The sequence below is a fragment of the Pristis pectinata genome, chromosome 31, assembly GCF_009764475.1.
Source record: "Pristis pectinata isolate sPriPec2 chromosome 31, sPriPec2.1.pri, whole genome shotgun sequence".
In the NCBI taxonomy this organism is placed as follows: Eukaryota; Metazoa; Chordata; class Chondrichthyes; order Rhinopristiformes; family Pristidae; genus Pristis; species Pristis pectinata.
The window spans coordinates 3,768,220-3,792,084 of NC_067435.1; the positions used below are offsets into that span (position 1 = coordinate 3,768,220).

Here is a 23,865-nt window from a genome sequence, read left to right on the forward strand (position 1 = left end):
AAAGACACATCAGTTAGGGTAGAGGTTGAGAGGCCATTTAGTCAGATTGATGGATCTGGAACCAGGGGAGAGAGTCTCAGGTTAGGCAGATGGACTAGGACCAAGGTGAAGAGAAACTTCTTTTCTCGGCAGGGTGTGAATCATTGGAGGGTTGTGGGTGCACACTCATTGTATATTCAAGGCTGAGATCAATAGACTTTTGGAAACAGGGTTGTAGGAACAGGGTGTGAAAGTGGACAAGGAATAGTACCAACCATGATATGATCCATGGAGTGAGATTGGGGAACAATCCAACAAAACAGACCCGATGGGCTGAATGGTGTCCTCTTCTCCAAATAACAATTGTTTGCCAGATCATTAATGAGAATTTTTGATAAAAGTTATTCGAGGCTTCCCTGGTTTGAGGAAAAGATGCATTGAGTTCTAATGAAGGATCAAATTCTTCTTGAGTCATTGGTCACCTTTGAAGAGCTTACGATTCCTCAGTGATAAACTTCATCTCTGCATTTCTGGAGCCATTGGTAAAGGTGTCATTTCTCACCCGTTGCTTAAACATGAAGGGAAAAGCTTTTCTGAAGGATCTCCTGAAGCCCTCCCCCATGAAGGCGTAGACGATTGGGTTGATGGCAGAGTTGGCGTAAGACATGCAGTTGGCCCACGTTTTGATCTTGTAGGTCTCAAAGTTGACCTGGAAGTCGGTGTAGAAACCCTGAAAGAGGATGAAGACCTGGATGGGGCCCCAACACACAGTGAACAAGAGCACGATCACCACCACCATCTTGGTGACCTTCGCCCTCATGGCAACTGACCTCTCTGATAAATGATGTACTTTCTGGAAGAGAACACATGGAGGACAATTACTTAACTGTTGCAGCAGAGTTAATGGCAAAGCAACATTGTTCACGAATACGGCCTCAGGAAAGCAGCCAACGTAATCAAGGATCCCTCCCACGCCAGTCATTCTCTCTTCTCCCCTCTCCCGTCGGGTAGAAGATGCAAAAACCTGAGAGCTTGTACCACCAGACTCAAGGACAGCTTCTATCCCGCTGTAAACAGACTCCTGAATGGACCTCTCATACACTAAGAGATGAACTCTTGATCTCCTGACCTTCCAATCTACCTCATCGTGGCCCTTGCACTTTATTTGTCTACCTGCACTGCACTTTCTCTGTAACTGTAACACTATATTCCGCATTCTGTTTTTCTTTTTACTACCTCAATGTACTTATGTGTGTCACGATCTGTCAGGGTGGCACGCAAAATGAAAACTTTTCACTGTATCTCAGTACATGTGGCAATAATAAACCAATATTAATATTCTTCTGCTGCCTACACGTCCAATAGAACTCTTCCAAATGTGATGGAAAAGACAAACTGCTGGAGGTAATTAGCTGGTGAAGCCACGTCTGTGGAGGCAGAGGGATCCCCTTCCCCCCACGGATGCTGGCTGACGCGTTGAGTTCCTCCAGCAGTTTTGTTTTGCTCCAAATTCCAGCATCTGGAATCTCTTGTGTCTCTGTTTCAAGTGTGGTGTTTATATTCCCCTCACAGGTTCTCCAATTCCTCCAGGACCTTGGATGCTACCTAAAGGACATTCTGCCCATCACACTCGTTCAAGCTCAAAGCTGTCCCAAACTGTTAGCTCCCTGGATCCTCACAGTAAGCCACGCTCTTGGCAGACCTCGAACCATTAATCCTTCTCTACAAATTTTGACCAATTCCCACTGAAGATCTCAGTTTACTCCAAGTGACTGAAACTTTCTAATGAAGACAGCTGCATATCTGATGGGAATAAACTATTCTTTGTGCTCACTCTAACCCCTCAGAGGCTGGTAGCCTGCTGAAGCATCTTCTCAACTTCCTTTCAGAGCAATAGAGCAGGGAGGTTGTCCAGTGCCCGGGGTCCTGTCTGAATCTGCTCTGCTAGACTGGGCCTCAATGGTGGGCTGCAGGCTGCCACTGAATGGCCCACAGTTGTCTCCAGCTTCAGGTGTCCAGGCTGCTCGTTACTGAACACCTCTGAGCAATTCCAACTCTGCGGCCTGGTGCATGAGAAGCACACGGGAGCCAGAGAACTGTGGGCTCTGTGATCCAGGCACCAAGTCCCCGATCGTCAAACACATATTATGCATAACACGTGAACGCATACACACACACACACACACACAAACACATGCATATACTCAGAAGCACACGTTCACACACTCGCACACACTCACACATACATACACACACACACATACACACAGACACACACATTCACACACAGACACACACACACACTCACACATTCACACGCACACAGACACACGCACCCTCACACACACACATGTACACACACATTCTCACACAGACACACAGACACACACTCACACACACACAGACACACGCACCCTCCCTCACACACACACACCCTCACACACACATTCTCACACACACACACACACACACACCCTCACACACATACCCTCACACACACACCCTCACACACACACCCTCACACAGAAACGTTTACACACAATGCCATATAACAGCCTCCAGAGGGAGCTGTCAGAGTGCCCCGCTGAGGTTTGCCTCTCGGTTCCACTAAACCCGTCCTGTACATTTTACCAGGTTAAAACACCCTTCTATAAATAGCACACACGTGGGTTCTGAGCAGAAATACATCCCATGCTGTAACAGACCTTCCAATTTCTAAACATTTGCACACTTCTTCAAATATTTTTTAAAATGCTCAAGGTACAGACTTATCTTTGACCCTGAGCATTGCACAGTTTTGCACTTTCAGAGCTCCCTGCTTACAGATGGGAAACCAAAGCCTGCCCATCACTCAGGTCAACCATAAAGATTCCACTGCACTATACCGACGAGGAGCAGGGAAGTTATACAGTGTCCAGGGCAATGTTCATCACTCGTTGACCAGGACCTGCTCACTTATCACGTTGTTGTTTGTGGGAGCTTGCTGTGCACATTCAGTCAAAGAAACAGGCCAACTCGTCCATGCTGGCCAAGTTATTGAACTGAGCTAGTCCCATTTGCCTGCGTTTGGTCCATATCCCTCTAAACCATTCCTATCCATGTCTGGTACAGATGAAGGGTCTCGACCCGAAACGTCGACTGTCCATTTCCCTCCACAGATGCTGCCTGACCCGCTGAGTTCCTCCAGCACCTCGTGTTTTGCTCCTATCCATGTACCTGGTAGAGTCACAGAGCCATAGAGTCATGTTGGTTACAGGTTGCTTTCTTGGAAGGACAATCATTCCCTCAAGAGTGTGTGTGTGTGTGTGTGTGTGTGTGTGTGTGTGTGTGTGTGTGTGTGTGTGTGTGTGTGTGTACATGTGTGTGTGTGTGAGTCTGTGTGCGTGCGTGTGTGTCTGTGTGCGTCTGTGTGTGTGTTTGTGTCTGTGTGGTGTTGTAACTGCTCCACCATTCAGTACCATCACAGCTAATCCTGTGCCTCAGGACCACTTCTCATGCATTTCCCAAATTCCCGATTCTCTCAATGTCCAAAACTCTATCAATTCCAGCCTTGGATAAGCTCATCTCGGCATCCAGGGGACTCCCAAGATTTTAACTCACTCCTTAATGGATCTTCACATCTCAGTCCCAAATGGCCAGTCCGTTTCCTGAGATGAAGTCCTCTGGTTTCAGACAGACCACAGCCTGGAGAAACACCCTCTCAGCATCAACACTGTCCATTGCTCTCTCTCTGTGAATCTGGTGTCTCAGTGAGGTCACTGGCCGTTCTTCTAAACTCCAATGAGTGTGGGCCTGATCCGCCAATCACCCTCATAAGCCAACCCACTCGTCCACAGAATCGATCCAAATATACCTTTCCTTAGGTAGGAAGCCCCAAAACAGTGCTCCAGACAGGGCTCCCCAAATCTCAGCCAGACTTTTGTATTCCAGTCTCCTGAAAGGTGCTACGTAAATGCAAGCTCCAACACAGTACCTGATAGTTGCTGTCAATAGGTCTGACAGCAGGCCGACCCACCCGCTGTAGCATCACTGTGTAGCACACACAGATGGTGAGCAGTGGGAGGAGGTAGGCAGCAAGGAAGCTGTAGATGATGAAGGCTTTCTGCTGGGACTCCGTGGGGAAAGCCTCGATGCAGTAAATCTGCAGTCCGTACCAATAGCCCCTCGCTATCCTGTGGTACATAGCCATGGGGGCAGACAGAATAAAGGAACCTGCAAAGGGTTAAAAGAGAAACAGAGCAAAATTGTAAAACAGGAAAAGAAAGGTTGAGATGAAGGGAAGGGAGAGACTGGAGTGACGGTGTTATATTGCCTGGGGAAGTATACTGGACAGGAAAGGGTCCTTTGTTCCACCAGCTGGCAGGTACTGTTTGGCAGTGATTCCTGCCGTGGTTGAAGTGCCTTCTCTTGTCCAGCCCGCCCCAGCCCTTCAGGACTTTTATACTCAATGCCCCTCCCAATGAAGGCAACAGGGTGGTAAGGAGCCAGGTGCATGGGGCCAAGGGAGACGGCGGGAGCACCCCCTCTGTAAAAAACTTGCTTCATAAATCTCCCTTAACCCTTCCCTCCTCTCACCTAAACCTATGCCATCTGGTATTTGACATTTTCACCTTAGGGATTAAGAATCTATCTACACTTGTCATAATCTATCAGGTTTCCCCTCAGCCTCCGACACTCCAGAGGAAACAACCCAAGTTTCTCCAACCTCTCCTGATAACTAATACTCTCTGATCCAGGCAGCATCCTGGTGAACCTCTTCGACACCCTCTCCAAAGTCTCTGCATCTTTCCTATAACGGGGCGATTGGAACTGCACACAATACTCCAGCTGTGACCTAAAAAAAGTTTTATACAGCTGCAAACATGACTTCCCAACCTTTATGCAAATGCCCCAAACGATGAAGGCAAGCGTTGACAGAGTGGTAATAAAACCAGACACTTTCTTTACCACTCTATCCATGCGTGCTGCCACTCTATGGACTTGTACCCCAAGATCTCTCTGTACATCAACACTCCCTCCAGTTTATACTTCCTTCTAGCATGTCACCTCTGTTCCCTGCTTGGTTCCTGTGAAGGGGAATGCCCATCTCCACCCCCCACCCCACTTCTGGCAATTGCTCCAGGCGCAGGATGGGATCTGACCTGCTGCATTTGCTGGAGAGTTCGCCCAGGGCCCTCCCTGCCGTACACCTGCCTGCCTTTACCTGTCTGCCGAACTCACCGATCCAGATGGCCACGCTGACCACCATCGCCAGCCTGGGCGTGCGGTGTCGCAGAGACTGCAGTGGGTAGACTGTGGCGTAGCACCGATCCACGCTCATGGCCATTAGTGTCATACAGGTAGCCTGGACGGTGACCTGGAGAGAGGGAGAGAGAGGGGGAGGGAGGAAGGGAGAGAGAGAGGGACAGAGGGAGTGAAGAAGGGAGGGAGATAGGGAGGGGAGAAAGGAGGGAGGGAGGAAGGGAGAGAGGGATAGAGAGAGATGGAGAGAAAGAACATCGAACATAGTACAGCACAGGAACAGGACCTTCGGCCCACAATGTCTGTGCCAAAACGATCCCGAATTAAACTAAATCTCATCTCCCTGCGCATGATCCTCCCACATTTCAAAAATGTGTTGGTGGGTTAAATGGTCGCTGTAAATTGCCCCTCATGTGTAGATCTAGAGGGGTGAATTGATAGACTGAACAGCCTACTTCTGTACCATAACAACCATGTGATTCCATAGATCTACAGCAGCAATGCAGGGATATGGATTGAATACACAGGAGAATCCTATGATGCTTGCACTTTCTTCTTAGTAAAATCCTGGGAATTCTTACGGATTGAATTCCCTGCACTGCTAGGAGAGAAAAGGCAGGACTGTAAGTTTGCCCCTAAGTCCATGTGGTCCCCAATCCTGATCTATCGCTCCCATTGGTACCTGAGCCATTTGTGGCCCCCCCATGCCTCCCCAATCTGTTCCACCCCATCGCTACTCCCATCTAGGAAGCATCCCTGAGGGCGTGTGGCTGAATCCATCCCACAGGCCGATACTAATCAGGGATCAATCCCCTCGTTACCTGTTGTAGATAGTTGACAAATTTGCACATGAAGTCTCCGAAGATCCAGCTGGGCAGGGGGTACAGCGTCGCTGTAAACGGCACACAGCAAACCAGGAAAATGATGTCGGTCATGGCCAGATTAACTGAAAGTATACAGAGAGGAGATGGTTTTATTCAGTCCACTATGGGACGTAGCTAAATTAAATACCACCACTGCCTTGTTCAGTCACTTTAGGCCAGGCACGGTAGTGTAGCGGTTAGCGTAATGCTATTACAGCTCCAGTGACCCAGGTTCAATTCCAGCCGCTGTCTGTAAGGAGTTTGTACATTCTCCCCGTGATTGCGTGGGTTTCCTCCGGGTGCTCCGGTTTCCTCCCACATTCCAAAGACATACGGGTTAGGAAGTTGTGGGTATGCTATGTTGGCTCCGGAAGTGTGGCAACACTTGTAGGCTGCCCCCAGAACACTCTACGCAGAAGATGTACTTCACTATGTGTTTTGATGTACATGTGACTAATAAAGAAATCTTATCTTACATGCACCAGGGATGGATGGAAGGAATGAATGCTCTGGATGGTGGGTGAGATACCAGTCAGTTGGCTGCATTGTCCTGGATGGGGTTGAGTAGCTCAGGTATTGGAGTGCACTCGTCCATGTTAATGGAGAGTACTCTGTCACTCACCATGGAAGACCAAGCCTCTCCTGTACTCTGTGGATCGTCCAGCAGAGTTTCTGGACAATGGTGACCCCTCCCAGGATGTTGATTATGGGGGATCCGGTGATGATAATGCCAAGAAAGTCAAGGGGGAACAGAATTTCCCCTGATCCTCGCAGACTGGAAAGTGAAACAAACTAGAAAAGTCAACAGGGAGTGAGAGAGGAACCAGGGAGCTCCCTCCACAGATATGTGGGACAGTGCAGGAGGGAGCTCCCTCCACAGGTATGTGGGACTGTACAGGAGGGAGCTCCCTCCACAGATATGTAGGACTGTACTGGAAGGGTCCTTGCTTTTACCCATGTCCCTCATTTCCCTTTGCCTCCTAGGACTGGTGGAGAAGGAGCCAGCAATAATGTTAAGGTGAGGACAGTGTCCTCCTCACTTACTGAGGACATTCTCGCAATGATCTGCCCAACAACATCATGGTTGGGCAAACTGACCCACGGTCATGGAATCTGATGCTGAGAGGGATGTGATGTAGCAGTTCACACAGATGAGTGGTCATATTAGGTTGGACAGGTTTTCTACTCCAGGTGGAAAGTGAGTAATATAAGGAGTTCAGAAAGAGCAGCAATAACAATTTAAACCCAGGAATCACTTGCCTGCTCACAGATCCTGCACAGAAACTGAAATGAGGAGGCATATCTTCAGCCAGAGGGTGGTGAATCTGTGGAATTCATTGCCACAGAGGAATGTGGAGGCCAAGTTATTGGGTGTGTTTACAGCAGAGATTGCTAGGCCCTTGGTTGGTGAGGGGCTTAAGGGTTACAGGGAGAAGGTGGGAGAATGGGGTTGAAAATATTCAACCATGATTGAATAGCGGAGCAGGCTCGATGGGCTGAATGGACATGGTCTTATGGACATTTCACCTCCCCCTGCTTCAATACTTTCTCACAATGATGGTACCACTTTGAATACATTCCATCCTCCAATTTTACTCCATTATGACGGACTGACACAGTGCTCTTCGCTCTGTCTCTCTATGATGTTGGTGTACACTGTTTCATTGTGTATTGTGAAAATCGCCATTCGGGGTATGAAAGGTAAGGAAGTGGGGGTGTGGGAGAGCCTAAGGAAAGCTCAAGATTTAACCTTGCGCCAGAGAAATTCTTCTGTAATGTCCCTGTTCTGAATGTTGGGGAGAAACTTCTTTACTCGAAGGGTGGTGAATCTTTGGAATTCTCTGCCCAAGAGAAATGTGTAGGCTCAGTCACTGAGTATATTTAGAACAAGACATCAACATACATTTAGATATTGAGGAAAGTGGTGCTGAGTGAAAGAATCAGGCATTGAGTGGCAAAGCAGACAGAAGAACACAGAAATATAAGCAATGGGCTGAATGGCCTTCTCCTGCTTCTACCTTTATGAGCCGCAGTAGCAGATTTAGGTGTATGTCAGGAGTTTTATTCAGGGACAGGTATTTTCATGCATTGTCCATTTTAATGGGCAACGAATCCTTGTTGCACACTTCACGGTCTCCATTCATTACTGCAAGTTTATCAAGAAATTGTTTGCAAATTGATTTTCTGTACAGAAAGCAAACAGTGGGAACTAATTATAAATAACTTGGCACTGACAGCATAGGTCTCAGTAACCCAACCTAACTCCGAAATCCTACTACTGCAGTGACAGAGTGAGTAAACCATGTAATTAACTCAGTCAGGAGTAAGAAGGGGTTTTGGTAAAAGGAAAAAAAGTAGGGGACACCAGTACTGGGGATTGCTCCAGTAATTTTCTTGTGCAGTTTATACATTCCCCCTGTGACTGCTTGGGTTTCATGCAGGTGCTCTGGTTTCCTTCCACATCCCACTTAAGCACTGTCCCCATTGACCCTCCCCAACTTTTACTGATGCACCATAGAAAGCATCCTATCTGGATATATCATGGCTTGGTACGGCAACTGCTCTGCCCGGGACCGCAAAAAACTACAGAGTTGTGGACACAGCCCAGCACATCATGGAAACCAGCCTCCCATCCATGGACTCTGTCTACACTTCTCGCTGCCTCAGTAAAGCAGCCGGCATAATCAAAGACCCCACCCACCCCAGACATTCTCTCTTCTCCCCCCTCCCATCAGGCAGAAGATACAAAAGCCTGAAAGCACGTACCACCAGGCTCAGGGACGGCTTCTATCCCACTGTTATAAGACTAATGAATAGTCCCCTAGTACAATAAAATGGACTCTTGACCTCACAATCCACCTCGTTATGGCCTTGCACCTTATTATCTACCTGCACTGCACTTTCTCTGTAACTGTAACACTTTATTCTGTATTCTGTTATTGCTTTTCCCTTATACTACCTCAATGTACTGATGTGATGAAATGATCTGTATGGATGGCGTGCAAAACAAAGTTTTTCACTGTACCTCGGTACATGTGACAATAATAAACCAATTTACCAATTTTCCATTTCTTTTTGCGCTGCTTCAGATTTCACTTCTATAGTTTGCACCATTCTGTTGTTTTATGCTTCTTGCTGTATTTATTGTCGTATTTATTATTATTCTGTACACTGTTTACTCTGTGAGCTTCACCCACACAAGAAACTTCATTGCACCCTGGTGTATATGAGAATAAACTAATCTGATCTGATCTGATCAAAGATACTATGATGTGGTGGCCATTACAGAGACTTGGCTGTCACAAGGGCAAGAACGGCTGCTGGATTTTCTGGGGTTTAGATGTTTCAAAAGGGACAGGTAAAAGAGGTGGGGGAGTGGCTTTGCTGATCAGGGACAGTGTCACAACCGTAGAAAGGGAGGACGTCCTGTAGGGATCGTCCACTGTGTCAGTGTGGGTGGAAGTCAGAAACAGGAAATGAGAGATCACTCTATTGAGAGTATTCTACAGACCCCACCTCCACCCCCCCCCCCCAACCCTGTTCTGTAACAGGGTTGTTGTCATGGGTGATATCGACTTCGCTAATATTGATTGGCATCTCCTTAGTGTACAGGGGATAGATGGGGCAGAGTCTTTTAGGAGTGTCCAAGAAGGATTCCTGACACAGTATGTGGACAGGCCGACTGGAGGAGAAGCCATCCTGGACCTGTTACTAGGCAATGAGCCTGATCAGGTATCAGATCTCTCGGTGGGAGAGCATTTTGGAGATAGTGACCATAAATCCTTGACCTTTATCGTGGCCTTGGAGAGGGATAAGAGCAGAAAATATGAGAAAGTATTTAATTGGGGAGGAGGAATTATGATGCTTAGGAGTGTAAATTGGGAACAGATGTTCTTGGGGAAGTGCACAACAGAAATGTGGAGGTTTTTTAGGGTGTACATGCATGGGGTTCTGGATAGGTTTGTCCCATTGAGGCAGAGTAAGGATGGTAGAGTGAAGGAACCGTGGTTGACAAGAGGTGTAGAATATCTTGTCAAGAGGAAGAAAGAAGCTTACTTAAGATTTAGAAAGCATGGATCAGACAGGGCTCTGGAGAGTTACAAGGTAGCCAGGAAGGAGCTTAAGAATGGACTTAGGAGAGCTAGAAGGAGGCATGAGAAGGCCTTGGTGAATAGGATTAAGGAAAACCCCAAGGCGTTCTACACATATGTGAAGAATAGGAGGATGACTAAAGTAAGGGTAGGACTAATCAGGGATCAAAGAGGAAACATGTGCCTGGAGTCGGAAGAGGTAGGGGAGGTCCTCAATGAATACTTTGCTTCAGTATTCACCGGTGAGAGAGACCTTGACGTTTGTGAGGATGGCGTACAACAGGCTGATACACTAGGGCATGTCGACGTGAGGAACGAGGATGTGCTGGAACTTTTGAAAAACATTAGGATAGATAAGTCACCAAGGCGTGACGGGATATATCCAAGATTATTATGGGAAATGAGGGAAGAGATTGCTGCACCTTTGACGATGATCTTTGCGTCCTCACTGGTCACAGGAGTAGTGTCAGATGATTGGAGGGTCGCAAATGTTGTTCCTTTGTTCAAGAAAGGGAGTAGGGATAACCCTGGGAATTACAGGCCAGTGAGTCAAACTTCGATGGTGGGCAAGTTACTGGAGAAGAAATTTACCCATGTACAGGTTGGTAGGTTAATTGGCCACTGTAAATGGTTATAGGGGATGGAACTTATCTGAACAGTTCCAATGTTTTTTTTTAAACTGTCCTGCATGTTCTTACAATTTACAAGATATTTAGGGTTGTGTTTAGTCATAGTCATAGAGTTATACAGCATGAAAACAGGTTCTTTAGCCCAACTGGTCCATGCCAACCAAGGTGCCCCATCCAAGCCAGTCCCATTTGCCAGCGCTTGGCCCATTACCTTCTAAACCTTTCCAATCCATGTACCTGTCCAACTATCTTTTAAAAGGTGTTATTATACCTGCCTCAACCACTTCCTCTGGCAGCTCATTCCATATTAGATACCACCCATTGTGTAAAAATGTTGCCCCTCAAGTTCCCTCTCCCTCTCACCTTAAACCTATGTCCTTGATTCCCCAACCCTGGGGAAAAGACTCAGTGCATTCACCCTACCTATGCCCATCATGATTTTATACACCTCTATAAGATCAGCTCTCAGTCTCCTACACTCCAAGGAATAAGGTCCTTGCTTGTCCAGCCTCTCCCTATAACTCAGTCCCTCAAGTCCCGGCAACATCCTTGTAAATCTTTTCTGCACTCTTTCTGGTTTAATAACTCTTTCTTGCTTTTCATTGAATAAAAACCAAAAAAAAAACTCCCAAATTCTCATTCAGAAATATATTTTTCAACAATAAATATTAACCAAACAAGTTTTTTATTTCTATTCATTGTGCATAAAAACATCACACTCGGGTGGCAAATTGAATATATGGTTTATTGACCAATCTGATTAATTTGTGGGGCGCAGTGATCAATAAAATGTGGTGGGGACCCAAGAGACAGTGGTAAATTTTAATAAGTTAGCATAACATTGATTGTGCAAATTTACTTATTTCAATTTAGTTGTACTTTATAGAGCCTTAAAGTTTATGCATCTTTTGAAAGAAGTATGTTAATATAAGAAAATACTTAATTTTGCAAAAAAAACCCAGAACAGAATCTTGAACAAAACCAAAAGTAAACAATGAAAAACTGAAACCCAAACAAAATTTCTACAATCTGGCATGGTTCTATTTAATACTTAACTTTATACTAAGCAGTGACTTCTTTCTGAATATCCCATTGAATTACTCACGGTCAATGGATGGGTGTGATAAGCCTGTCTATTGTGGCATTAGGATTGATTAAGTTGTCACCAGGAGGTGGAAGGATTAAACCGCAGGTAGCAGAAAAGCAAAATAACAAATTAATTGGAAAGCAAAAATAAAATCAGAAACTGCTGGAAACACTCAGCAGGTCAGACAGCAGCTGCAGAGAGAGAAGCAGGTTAAATATTTTAGTGCTCTGTCCTTTGTCCAAAGTTTGAGATATAATGGCTTTTATCAGGGAAATTATCCCTATTTTTTTTATCTTTAAGTTACCCTGTCATAGACTAAATTATTTGTCTTTCTCTGCTTCGGCACCACCCCAGGGAAGGTAGAGTTACCTCTCAAAAAGGCAGTACATTGCCTCAAAACACTTAACAGTTGCGACAATGGTTACATGGCTGGCTGTATTAGTGCAGTGATGTGAGGCGTGGTATCAGTCAGGAAATGCAATTTCCACTGGGATGAATTGATTCATCGGTTATCGGAGTCAAGAGAAGCTGTACACCTTTGTTATGAATGAAGGATTTATAAAATATTTAGCATATTATTCTTTTATACTGTCAGAAATACTACAACCCTCCAGGCACTTTGAATTTTAACACCAATTACTCACAGAGAATAGACTGAATCCCTGCCATCAGACTACAGTAGAATATCTGCATGATCTTGAGAACCAGCAGTGGTGGTTAAAATATTAAACTTCTCCTTTGGGACTTGAATTCAAATCCATCTCACACTCATGGAATTCAAATCTTTTCTCCAAGATGTTTACTGGGGATCTAAATGAAATCAATTGACACAGTTTCCACCCTAAGGGAAATGAAGATCTGAAAGAGTTCTTGTTGAGAAATCTTCCTGTTACTTCATAGTGTTTTTGTCAAAGCACTAGAGCTTTGAAATCTTATCACTGAGTCAATTAACCCTCACAATCAGAAACACAACAGTTGAGCCCAGTGTAAAATACTCCAAACATTTTGGTTTTCAGTATTTGCTTCCTATTCCTGATGGTTTAATGGTGGTATAAATTAAAACAAATTGGCATCAGTGCTGAAAAACAAAAGGCATTCAGAGAAGAGTTAAAAGGCAATCAGTGGCAAGATTTCTTTACCTAAACTAATTATACCTCCTTGTGGGAAATCTTATCGCTCCCTCAGTAATATCCCAGGGTTTGATTTGGGAACTGATGAAATAATCTCCCTCACTGCCATTTTAAACATTCTCACCTTCCTCCTTCAGTGAATATACTTTGTATAAGGATGAGTCACCTGGTAACTTCATTTAGCATTTGATGGCCTGGAGGAACCATTAATGGTGTCAACCCAAACTTTTGACGTGGAGTTTAATCGGTTAGCGTAGCGCTTTACAGCGCAAGCGACCCGGGTTCAAATCCGGCCACTGTCTGAAAGGAGCTTGTACATTCTCCTCGTGTCTGCGTGGGTTTCCTCCGGGTGCTCTGGGTTCCTCCCACATTCCAAAGACGTACGGGTTAGGAAGTTGTGGGCATGCTATGTTGGTGCCGGAAGCATGGCGACACTTGTGGGCTGCCCCCAGAACACTCTACGCAAAAGATACATTTCACTGTGTGTTTTGATGTACATGTGACTAATAAAGATATCTTAATCTGAGCGAGTGTGAGGTGTTGCATTTTGGGAGGTCAAATGTAAGGGGAAAGGATGCATTTAATGGTAGGAGCCTTGATGTGTTGATGTACAGGGTGATTTGGGCTCCATAATTCCCACACAAGTAGATAGGGTGGTAAAGAAGGCATGTGGCATGCTTGCCTTCATTGGTTAGGGCATTGAGTATGAGAGTTAGGAAGTCATGTTGCTGCTGTATAAAACTTTAGTTAGGCCACACTTGAGAGTATTGTGTGCATTTCTGGTCACCCCAATACAGAAAGGATGTGGAGGATTTGGAGATGTTACAGAAGAAGTTCACCAGGATGCTGCCCGGATTAGAGAGTATGAGCTATAAGGAGAGGTTGGACAAACTTGAACTGATTTCTCTGATGTGTCAGAGGCTAAGGGGAGATCTGATTAAAGTTTATAAAATTATGAGAGGCACAGACAGGTACACAGTCAGAATCTTTCTCCCAGGGTGGAAATGTCAAATAGGAGAGGACATGCATTTACTGTGAGAGGGGGAAAGTTTAAAGCAGATGTGCAGGGCAGGTTTTTTTTTTACACAGAGAGTGGTGGGTGTCTGAAACGGGCTTCTAGGGGTGGTGGTAGAAGCAGATACAGTGGTGCTGTTTAAGATGCTGTTAGATAGACACTTGAATATGCAGGGAATGGAAGGATATGGATCATGTGCAGGCAGAGAGATTTGCTTTAATTTGGCATCATGTTCGGCACAGACGTCATGGGCCGAAGGGCCTGTTCCTGTGCTGTAACTGTTCTGTGTTCTGTGTTATGTTCCATTTGCCAAGATCCACACTGGAGTCATCCTAAGCATTTTATACTGGAACAAACAGAACTGTTTGGCCCATGTACAAAATTCTGAACACATCAGTCTATTTCATAGAAACACACAGGCTTGGCAGAGTAGATGCAGGGGTGATGTTCCCCACGGCGAGGGGAGCTAAAACCAGTGGCCTCAAGAAAATGGGTCAGGAATTCAGGATTGAGATGGAAAGAAATTTCTTCACTCAGAGTATTGAGAATCTTCAGAATTCTCTAACCAAGAGAGCAGGGGAGATTCAGTTGCTGGATATAATTGGTAGATCTTTGACATTAAGGGAATGAGTTAGTAAGGGAAAGTGGTGTTGTGATAAGCCATAAATGGAGGTAGTGCAGGCACAATGGACTGAATGGCCTCTTGCATCTACTTTCTTTTCTTTGTGGCTGGCTGGATTAGGAAAGGACAATTGAGAGGAGCAGTTACTTCACTGAAGAATTGTTTCATCCATCATCTGAGGGAAGGAATCTGTTATATTATCCAGCCAACCCAAATAATATTAATAATTATGTGCTTAGCCTGAATGTTGATTTCACTTCAAAAATTATGTTCTGCCATGATCTACCAATGCCTCAAGGCAGCAACATCTAGCATCAAAGACCCCCACCATCCAGGCCATGCCATCTTCTCACAGCTCCCATCGGGCAGGAGGTACAGAAGCGTGAAGTCCCACACCACCAGGTTCAGGAACAGCGACTTCCCTTCAACCATTCAGTTCTTGAACCAACCGGCACAACCCTAATCACCACCTCAGTATAGCAACACTATGACCACTTTGCACTACAATGGACTTTGTCTTTTTTGTTCTAAATGTGTTCTTTTTTGTAAAAATTGTGTCTAATTTATCTTTAATTTATTTTTTTCTTGTGAATGCTGCTTATCTGATGCTCTGTGCCTGTGATGCTGCTGCAAGTAAGATTTTCATTGCACCTGTGCACACATGTGACAATAAACTCGACTTTAAAATTCTTGAAGTGGACTATGTAACTGTATAACTAGAGATGTAAGATTTGTTATGTCAAATAAATCTGTTTCATTCCAGGCATGCCTGTTGTGCAGGTTCAGTGATGGCTGTATGATGAGTGAAGCACCAGTCGCCAGCTAATTACTTGCAATGTGCTCTGCGGTCAACTGCACTGTGGTGGTGGTTAACTTGAGTACTGTCTGGTGATGCAGGTAGGCTCTGTTGCATTATGCTGCTAGCTCTACATTGTTGTGTGGGCTCTGAGCATAGATGTCACTGGTGTGAATCATGGCAAGTATCCAACATTTGCCACGGGCCAGATATTATTGTTTGTTTTCCTTTCCCCTAATTTCCATCCTTTCTCTTCAGAACGGATCAACTGATCCTGGACTGGGATTGACAGACCCAGTGACCTGCCATCTTCAGCTGTCAATGGCCATTCTTGTTCATGCAGGGAGAAATGGCAGATGATTCATGATTTATAGTAATGGGTACTAATCACATTTGGGTCCTCTCTCTCTCTCTCACACACACACACGCATCCTTTTCCTCTGTGTGTGTGTGTGTGTGTGTGTGTGTGTGTGTGTGTGTGTGTGTGGGGGGGGGGGAGGGAAAGGAGAGAGAGAGGGAGAGAACGGGAGAGTCACAACGTTGGAATTCGTCATCGACTCCCCCCACCAACCCCCCGTGACAGTGTTAGATACAATTCTACTGCCAGGTTTCTCCCTCAGCCGAGAGCTGCTGACCTGCTCCTGTCTAACAATCAAACTGAAACTCTCCTGGGCCGGTGCACACTGCCAAATCTATCCCTCAACCAGCTGAGCTATCAGGAAGCACAGCCCCAGACAGATGAACATTGAAATTCCTTGCTTTGCCCTACACCACTCACAAGTCATTCAGCCCTGAGGCATCCAATGTTAGATTAGATTAGATTAGATTCATTTATTGTTGTATGCACCAGGGTGCAATGACATTCTTTGTTCGCATGAAGCTCACAGAGTAAAGAGTATACCTGGTTACAATGAACACAAGAATACATACAGCAGTAAGCACAAAACAGCAGAATGGTACAAAGATTACAGTGCACTTTCCCTCCCTCCCACCGAAGCTATTGGGGGTGGAACCATCAATTGCTGTGGACCTCCTCACTGGAGCTCTACCCACCTCCCCAACCCTCCTTGCCTCTCTGCCAGAGAGCAGACCCAAGTTCAACCAGGCCCAACTATACGTGTCGGGTCCAGGTGTGGCTGGGCTAGCTCAGTACTTCAGCAATGGCAAGTCCTCTTTCCACTTCTCTGCAAATGCCCCCAGAATGACTTTGACTTTGTTGGAATGACTCCCTGTGAGCAGTAGCACACCTGTGGCTATATTTATAGTGACAGCAACACAGCAACTATCACTTTGCACCAAAATGGACTTTTTTTTTGTTCCAGTTGTGTTCTTTCTTGTAAAAAATGTGTTTAATCAAAGACCCCACCCACCCAGGACATTCTCTCTTCTCTCCTCTTCCATCGGGTAGAAGATACAGGAGCCTGACAGCAGGTACCACCAGACTTAGGGACAGCTTCTACCCCACTGTGATAAGACTATTGAATGGTTCCCTTACACGATGAGATGGACTCTGACCTCACGATCTACCTTGTTGTGACCTTGCACCTTATTGCACTGCACTTTCTCTGTAGCTGTGACACTTTACTCTGTACTGTTACTGTTTTTACCTGTACTACATCAATGCACTCTGTACTAACTCAATGTTACTGCACTGTGTAATGAATTGACCTGTACGATCGGTATGCAAGTCAAGTTTTTCACTGTACCTCGGTACAAGTGACAATAATAAACCAATACCAATTTAATTTATGTTTTTCTTGTGAATGCTGTTTATCTGATGCTATGTGCCTGTGATGCTGCTGTGGGCAAGTTTTTCGTTGAACCTGTGCACACATGGACTTGTGCAGTTGACAATAAACCCGACTTTGAGTTTGACTTTGATAGTCGCAACAGGTAAGGGACAGATTATAGATCCTAGTGCTCGGGTGTGTTCGGAACGGTTAGCGTTGGGTTGGATTCGGGTTGGGTTTTAATTTTATAATCAAGCAGACTTTCCAGTTTAACCTCTGCCGCATGTTTAGTGCCTTTTTAGCCCATCTTTTTTTCACAAAAGCCGAGGACTCACCGGTGCATCTTTTGGCTATTTGCTCGGAGTAGCCTGTTACACTATCTGTTGGAGCTTAGAAGGGTGAAGGGCAATCTCATTGAAGCCAACTAAATATTGAAAGGCCTGGATAGAGTGGACGTGGAGAGGATGTTTCCCGCAGTGGACCAGAGGGCACAGCCTCAGAAGAAAGGGACGTCCCTTTAGAACAGAGATGAGGAGGAATTTCTTTAGCCAGAGGGTGGTGAATTCACTGCCACAGACGGCTGTGAAGGTCAAGTCATTGGATGTACTTAAAGCGGAGGTTGATAGGTTCTTGATCAGTAAGGGCATCGAAGGTTACGGGGAGAAGGCAGGAGAATGGGGTTGAGAGGGAAAAATAACTCAGCCATGATCGAATGGCGGAGGAGAATCGATGGGCTCTTTCCAACTAGATTAGGAGAGATAAGAACGAGAGGACATGGCTTCAGGGTGAAAGGGGAAAGATTTAGGGAGAACATTAGGGGGAACTTCTTCACTCAGAGAGTGGTGGGAATGTGGAACGGACTTCCACCTGACATGGTAAAAGCGGGCTCACTCCGGAATAAATTGGATAGATACATGGATGGGAGAGGTCTGGAGGGTTATGGACTGGGTGCAGGTCAATAGGACTAGTGGAATAAAGTTTCGGCATAGACTAGAAGGGCCGAATGGCCTGTTTTCTATGCTGTAGTGTTCTATGGTTCTATGTCTTATGGTCTTATAGTATCTGTTGACAGAAGAGAAGATTTATGGGGATGTTGCTGGGACTCGAGGGCTTGAGTTATAGGGAGAGGTTGGGCAGGCTAGGACTTTATTCCTTGGAACGTAGGAGACTGAGGGGTGATCTTACAGAAGTGTATAAAATCATGAGGGGCATAGATAAGGTGAATACGCACAGTATTTTTCTCAAGTTTGGGGAATCAAGAACTAGAGGGCATAGGTTCAAGATGAGAGGGGAGAGATTTAATCAGAACCTGAGGGGTAACTTCTTCACCCAGTGCATGGTCAGTATATGGAACGAGCTGCCAGAGGAAGTGGTTGAGGCAGGTACATTAACAACATTTAAAAGGCACTTGGACAGGCACACGGATAGGAAAGGTTTAGGGGAAAATGGGCCAAATGCAGGCAAATGGGACTAGCTTGGATCAGAACCTTGGTCAGCATGGACCATTGGACCAAAGGGCCTGTTTACATGCTGTATGACTGTAATGAGTGATGCAAGAAGTACCTCACTCTAAACAGTTCGATGGTTAATCAATGTAGTAGTCATTCCAACACCCAATTCTATTATGTCCAATCAAATTATATTTCAAAGATTATATTTTCTTTGTTGATATTTTGATAGGATCAGGCACTGACATCTCCAATCATGCCAAATGAATTTTTCAAACTTACAAAACAAGTAACCTTTGAACGCTACTGCTTTATTTTTCAGTGAAAGAGAGAAGGAAACAGGCCCGTCGGCCCACTGAGTCTGTGCTGACCATCAGGCATTCATCTACACTAATCCTTCGTTTTATTCTCCCCACATTCCCATCAACTCCCCCAAGACTCTACCCCTCACGTGCAGACCAGGGGCAGTTCACAGCAGCCAATTAACCTAGCAATCAGCACGTCTTTGTGGAGGAAACCAGAGCACCCAGGGGAAACCCATACAGTCACAGAAAGAACATACAAACTCCACACAAACAGCTCCGGAGGTCAAGATTGAACCCGAGTCTCTAGAACTGCAGCACTGCCCCACCCAACTTGATTCCAATATATAATATATAAACGGGTCAGAATTGCTGGAACACAGCTTGGCGGAATTGATGTGGGTGGACGTGTGCTTAACAAGAAATGATATTCATAGTTGTGGATACACAGGCATTGATCAGGAACAGAGTAAAATTGAAAAGGCAGCTTGAAAGTGTTGTGGTGTCATGACAGTTAAGAATCGTGTGTTTGCATGTGTGTTTCTGCATGTGTATGTTTGCTTGTGTGTCTGTCTGTTTGCTTGTGTGTGTGCGTGTTCACATGAGATACTACATCCATTTAATACCTTACTGTGTTGTGTCTCTGGCTAAATTTCGCTTGGCTGGAGGTTTGATAAGACTTGCCTTGTTCCTCATTAAGTAAATTCTAAACCAGAACACTGAGTTCTGTGGTATCAGTAATTTGATAAAAATGTAATCATGATTTAGTGACCCGAGGATCTAACAAAAACAGAGGATTTATCATGGAAAACCAAAATAGAGCAGAACAATTAAACAAACCCCTCTTATCGAAAAGGACAGAAATAACTTCCCAGAAACCAGCAGTCTAATGGGAAGGAGAAATTAAAGGAATTTTGTATAAATAAACGGCTGGAGTCTATTATACAGGATGTGATAACAGGACACAAAAAAATTATCAGAGATATATGACAATCAATAGGGATCTGTGAAAATCATTTTTGATAAAATTACGGCATTTTTTAAGATGTAACTGGTAGACTATATCACATCCACTGGTTCGCCGTGATCTATCGAGACTTTCAGGAAGGTTTTTGATAAAGTCCCCCATAATAGGTTAACACACAGGGTTAAAGGATCTGGGATTGGGAGCAGTAAGAAAAATTAGTTGATAAACTAATTGTAAAACAAAATTGTAAATCAAAAGAGGTTGTAGACTCAGCCAGCTCCATCATGGGCGCAACCTTCCCCATCATTGAGGACATGGGTTTCCTCCGGGCGCTCCGGTTTCCTCCCACATTCCAAAGACATACAGGTTAGGAAATTGTGGGCGTGCTACGTTGGCGCCGGAGGCGTGGCGACACTTGCGGGCTGCCCCCAGAATGTTCTACGCAAAAGGTGTATTTCACTATGTGCTTCAATGTACACGTGACTAATAAAGGTATCTTATCTTATCTCACTTTAAGTCTGTGCCTCTTTGTTTTGAATCCCCCAGCAGAGGGACAGAACCATTGAATTATTACAGCACAAAAGTCGACCATTCAGCCCATCGAGTCTAGGCCAGCTTCTCGTAAAGAAATCCGGTTAGTCCCATTTCCATCACCCTTTCCCCACTACTCTGCAAATTATTCACTCTCAAATGATACCTTAGAGGGACTGGCTCTGTTTCCACAGGTCACGCAGACAGCAAATTCCAAACAGTAACTCTATAGCCTCACATTTCTTGTACCTTTTGCCCATCTCTTTAAACACGCGTCTCCTGCTGATCGGAACAACCTCCCACTACCTGTTCCTTGTCACCATGCACAGGGCACTTGACTCGGAATCGAACTGGTGATCCAATCCAAACCAGTCAAGATCTTCATACTAGAGGTGGTGGACATTTATGAGACTCTTAGATAGCCACATGAATGATAGAAAAATGGAGGGCTATGTAGGTGGGAAGGGTTAGATAGACCTTATAGCAGGACAAAATGTCGGCACAACATCGTGGGCCGAAGGGCCTGTACTATGTTCTATGTTCTCAGAGCATCTCCACATCCACCCTCTTGATTCCCTGTAAATTTGTAGATCTGTTGTAGATCAAACCTCAGCCTTCCGATGGGAGGGGAGGCACCAAGCTGGGGTGTAATCCTGTCTGCTGAACCCACGCTGCCAATCACCAGCTTGGGAGCTGTGCCCAGGAATGAATGACACCATTTCCTTCCTATCCCCACACCACACCCCCTCCCTCCCTCACTGATTGGGGTCTAACTGAGGTTCCAATCTTCTCAGCAAATCCCATTTCCCATTGTTTCAAGCACGCCCCTGCTCATGGACTAAACTAGAAAATGCTGGAAACACTTCCAAGGATGTTGCTGGGACCAGAGGGCTTGAGTTATAAGGAGAGACTGGATAGGTTGGGACTGTCATCCTTTGAGATGCTGAGGGGTGACTTATAGAGGTTTATAAAATCACAAGGAGCAGAGTCAATATTTCAGATCGAAGACTCTGATGGAGGATCTCCAACCAAAAATGTAAACTCGGTTTCTCTCCCCGCAGATGCTGCCTGACCTGCTGAGTGTTTCCAGCATTTTCTGGTTTTATTTCAGATTTCCAGCATCTGTGGGTTTTTGATTTTTTCTTCCTATCTCAGAATTCCAGGGTCTGGATCCAGATCCAGTGGTTCATCCCAGAGCTGCAATTTCTGCATTTGATTTCCAAAGTTCCTTATGACATAGAAGGAGTCCATTTGACCCACTGAGCCCATATTAGCTCACAGAGCTATGCCATCCCACACTAATTTTTCCTGTAACCTATTCTCCCCACTTTCCCATCAATTGTACCACTCACTCTTACTGGCCACTCAGTGGCTGCATCTGGAGGACTGCATTCAATTCTGGTCGCCCCATCACAGGAAGGATGTGGAGGCTTTGGAGAGGGTGCAGAGGAGGTTTACCAGGATGCTGCCTGGATTAGAGGGCATGTGCTATGAGGAGAGGTTGGACAAACTTGGGTTAGAACATAGAAAAGTACAGCACAGAACAGGCCCTTCGGACCACAATGTTGTGTCGACATAGCTACAGAATGCCCATAGCCCTCCACTTTCCTCTCATTCATGTGCCCATCCAAGCCCCTCTTAAAAGCCCCCAATGAATTTGCCTCCACCACCCTATCAGGCAACGCATTCCAGGCATCCACCACTCTCCCAGTAAAAAAACGTACCCCTCACGCCTGTCCTGAACCTACCCCCTCTCACCTTAAATGCATGCCCTCTGGTATTGGATCGTTTAATAATGGGAAAAAGATATTGCTTGTCCACCCTATCTATGGCCCTCATAATTTTATACACTTCCAACAGATCACCCCTCAGCCTCTGCTGCTCCAGAGGAAAGAGCCCAAGTTTGTCCAGCTTCTCCTGATAGCACATGCCCTCAGATGTCTGGTTGTTCTCTCTGGAGCGGCGGAGGCTGAAGGGAGACCTGATAGAAGTTTATAAAATTATGAGAGGCATAGACAAGCAGTTGGAATCTTTTGCCCAGGGTGGAAATGTCTAATACTAGAGGGCATGCATTTAAGGTGAGAGGGGAAAGTTCAAGGGAGATGTGCGGGGCAGGTTTTTTTTCCCCACACAGAGAGTGGTGGGTGCCTGGAACGTGCTGCCAGGGGTGGTGGTGGAGGCAGATACGATAGAGGTATTTAAGAGGCTCTACGTGAATACGCGGAGAGTGGTGGGAGATGGACCGTGTGCAGCAGAAGGGATTTAATCAGACATTGTGTCAGCGACAACAGCTAACAGGAGGGGACATAATTTTAAGGTGATTGGAGGAAGGTCTAAGGGGGTAAGTTTTTTTTACACAGAGAGTGGTGGGTGCATGGAACGCACTGCCAGCAGAGGTTGTGGGGGCAGATACATTAGGGACATTTAAGAGACTCTTAGATAGTCACATGAAAGATAGAAAAAGAGGGGGCTATGTGGGAGGGAAGGGTTAGATAGATCTTAGAGCAGGATAAAATGTCAGCACAACATTGTGGGCCTAGGGGTCTGTTCTTGAGCTCTACCGTTCTGTGTTCTAGGGTCATAAAGTAATTCTAGTTAGAAACTCAGGGTAATTGACAGTCTCCAAATAACCTACCACTGGTCTAATTACTTAGTGCCCGGCATTCGCTCTCCGGGTGTTGTTCCGGGGCCACACGGACAATTCCCAGCCCGTTAACTCACCGATGTAGCAGTTGGTCGCCGTGCGGAGCTGCCGCCGTGTGCTCACCACGTAGACCACCAGCGAGTTCCCCACCAGACCCACCAGCATCAGCAGGGCGAAGAAGAGGGGGACGAGCCAGGCGTCGGTCAGGAAGGGGGGGCTCTCCTCACCGGTCAGATTGAAGGGGGACACGCTGCTGTCAACTTGAGCCCAGATGTCGGCCACCAGCCCCCCGGCGCTGCCGTTCCCTGTCCGGTTAACAGTGGATTCCATGTCCTGGGTTACAGTGGGTGGTCAGTGACCAGGGCGACTCCTGGACCGGGCTCCTGCTATATCCCCTCGATATCTGGGTCAGTGACCGGGCTCCTGAAATATCCTCTGGATATCTCGCTGGTGGTCACCTAGAAGGGAGAGACGGCATTCTGCAGATCTTCAGAGCTCAGACCCGGTCAGTGAAGGGTTAAATCCATTGGCACTGAGGCTTGGACAGGAAAGAGGCAGGAGTGGGGAGGGGGAGGGGGAGAGCTCATTCCAGGCTGGGACGGGGCAGAGTTTCCTCCAGCGGCGGGGTTTGGAGGTAGGAACCTCTGCGGGAAGCCAGGTCCGGAGATGTTTTGAGCTGCAGACACGGGAGATCTAAGGTATTTATACTGGCAGCTGGAGCAGCTAACAAGCTGCTGGGGGAACTCAGCGGGTCGAGCAGCATCTGTGGAGATGGGAGGCTGGTGTACGT

At 46.0% G+C, this 23,865-nt stretch overlaps 1 protein-coding gene across 1 annotated transcript; it reads right to left on the minus strand.

Annotated features, from left to right (window-relative positions):
* Positions 1-472: 472 nt before the first annotated feature.
* Positions 473-23,405, minus strand: LOC127584860 (G-protein coupled receptor 54-like). Its single transcript, XM_052041828.1, has 5 exons — positions 23,153-23,405; positions 6,042-6,166; positions 5,200-5,335; positions 3,953-4,191; positions 473-832 (listed from the first exon to the last, which is right to left on the minus strand). The coding sequence occupies exons 1-5, from the start codon at positions 23,403-23,405 to the stop codon at positions 473-475; spliced, it is 1,113 nt and encodes a 370-aa protein (XP_051897788.1).
* Between the last annotated feature and the right edge of the window lie 460 nt (positions 23,406-23,865).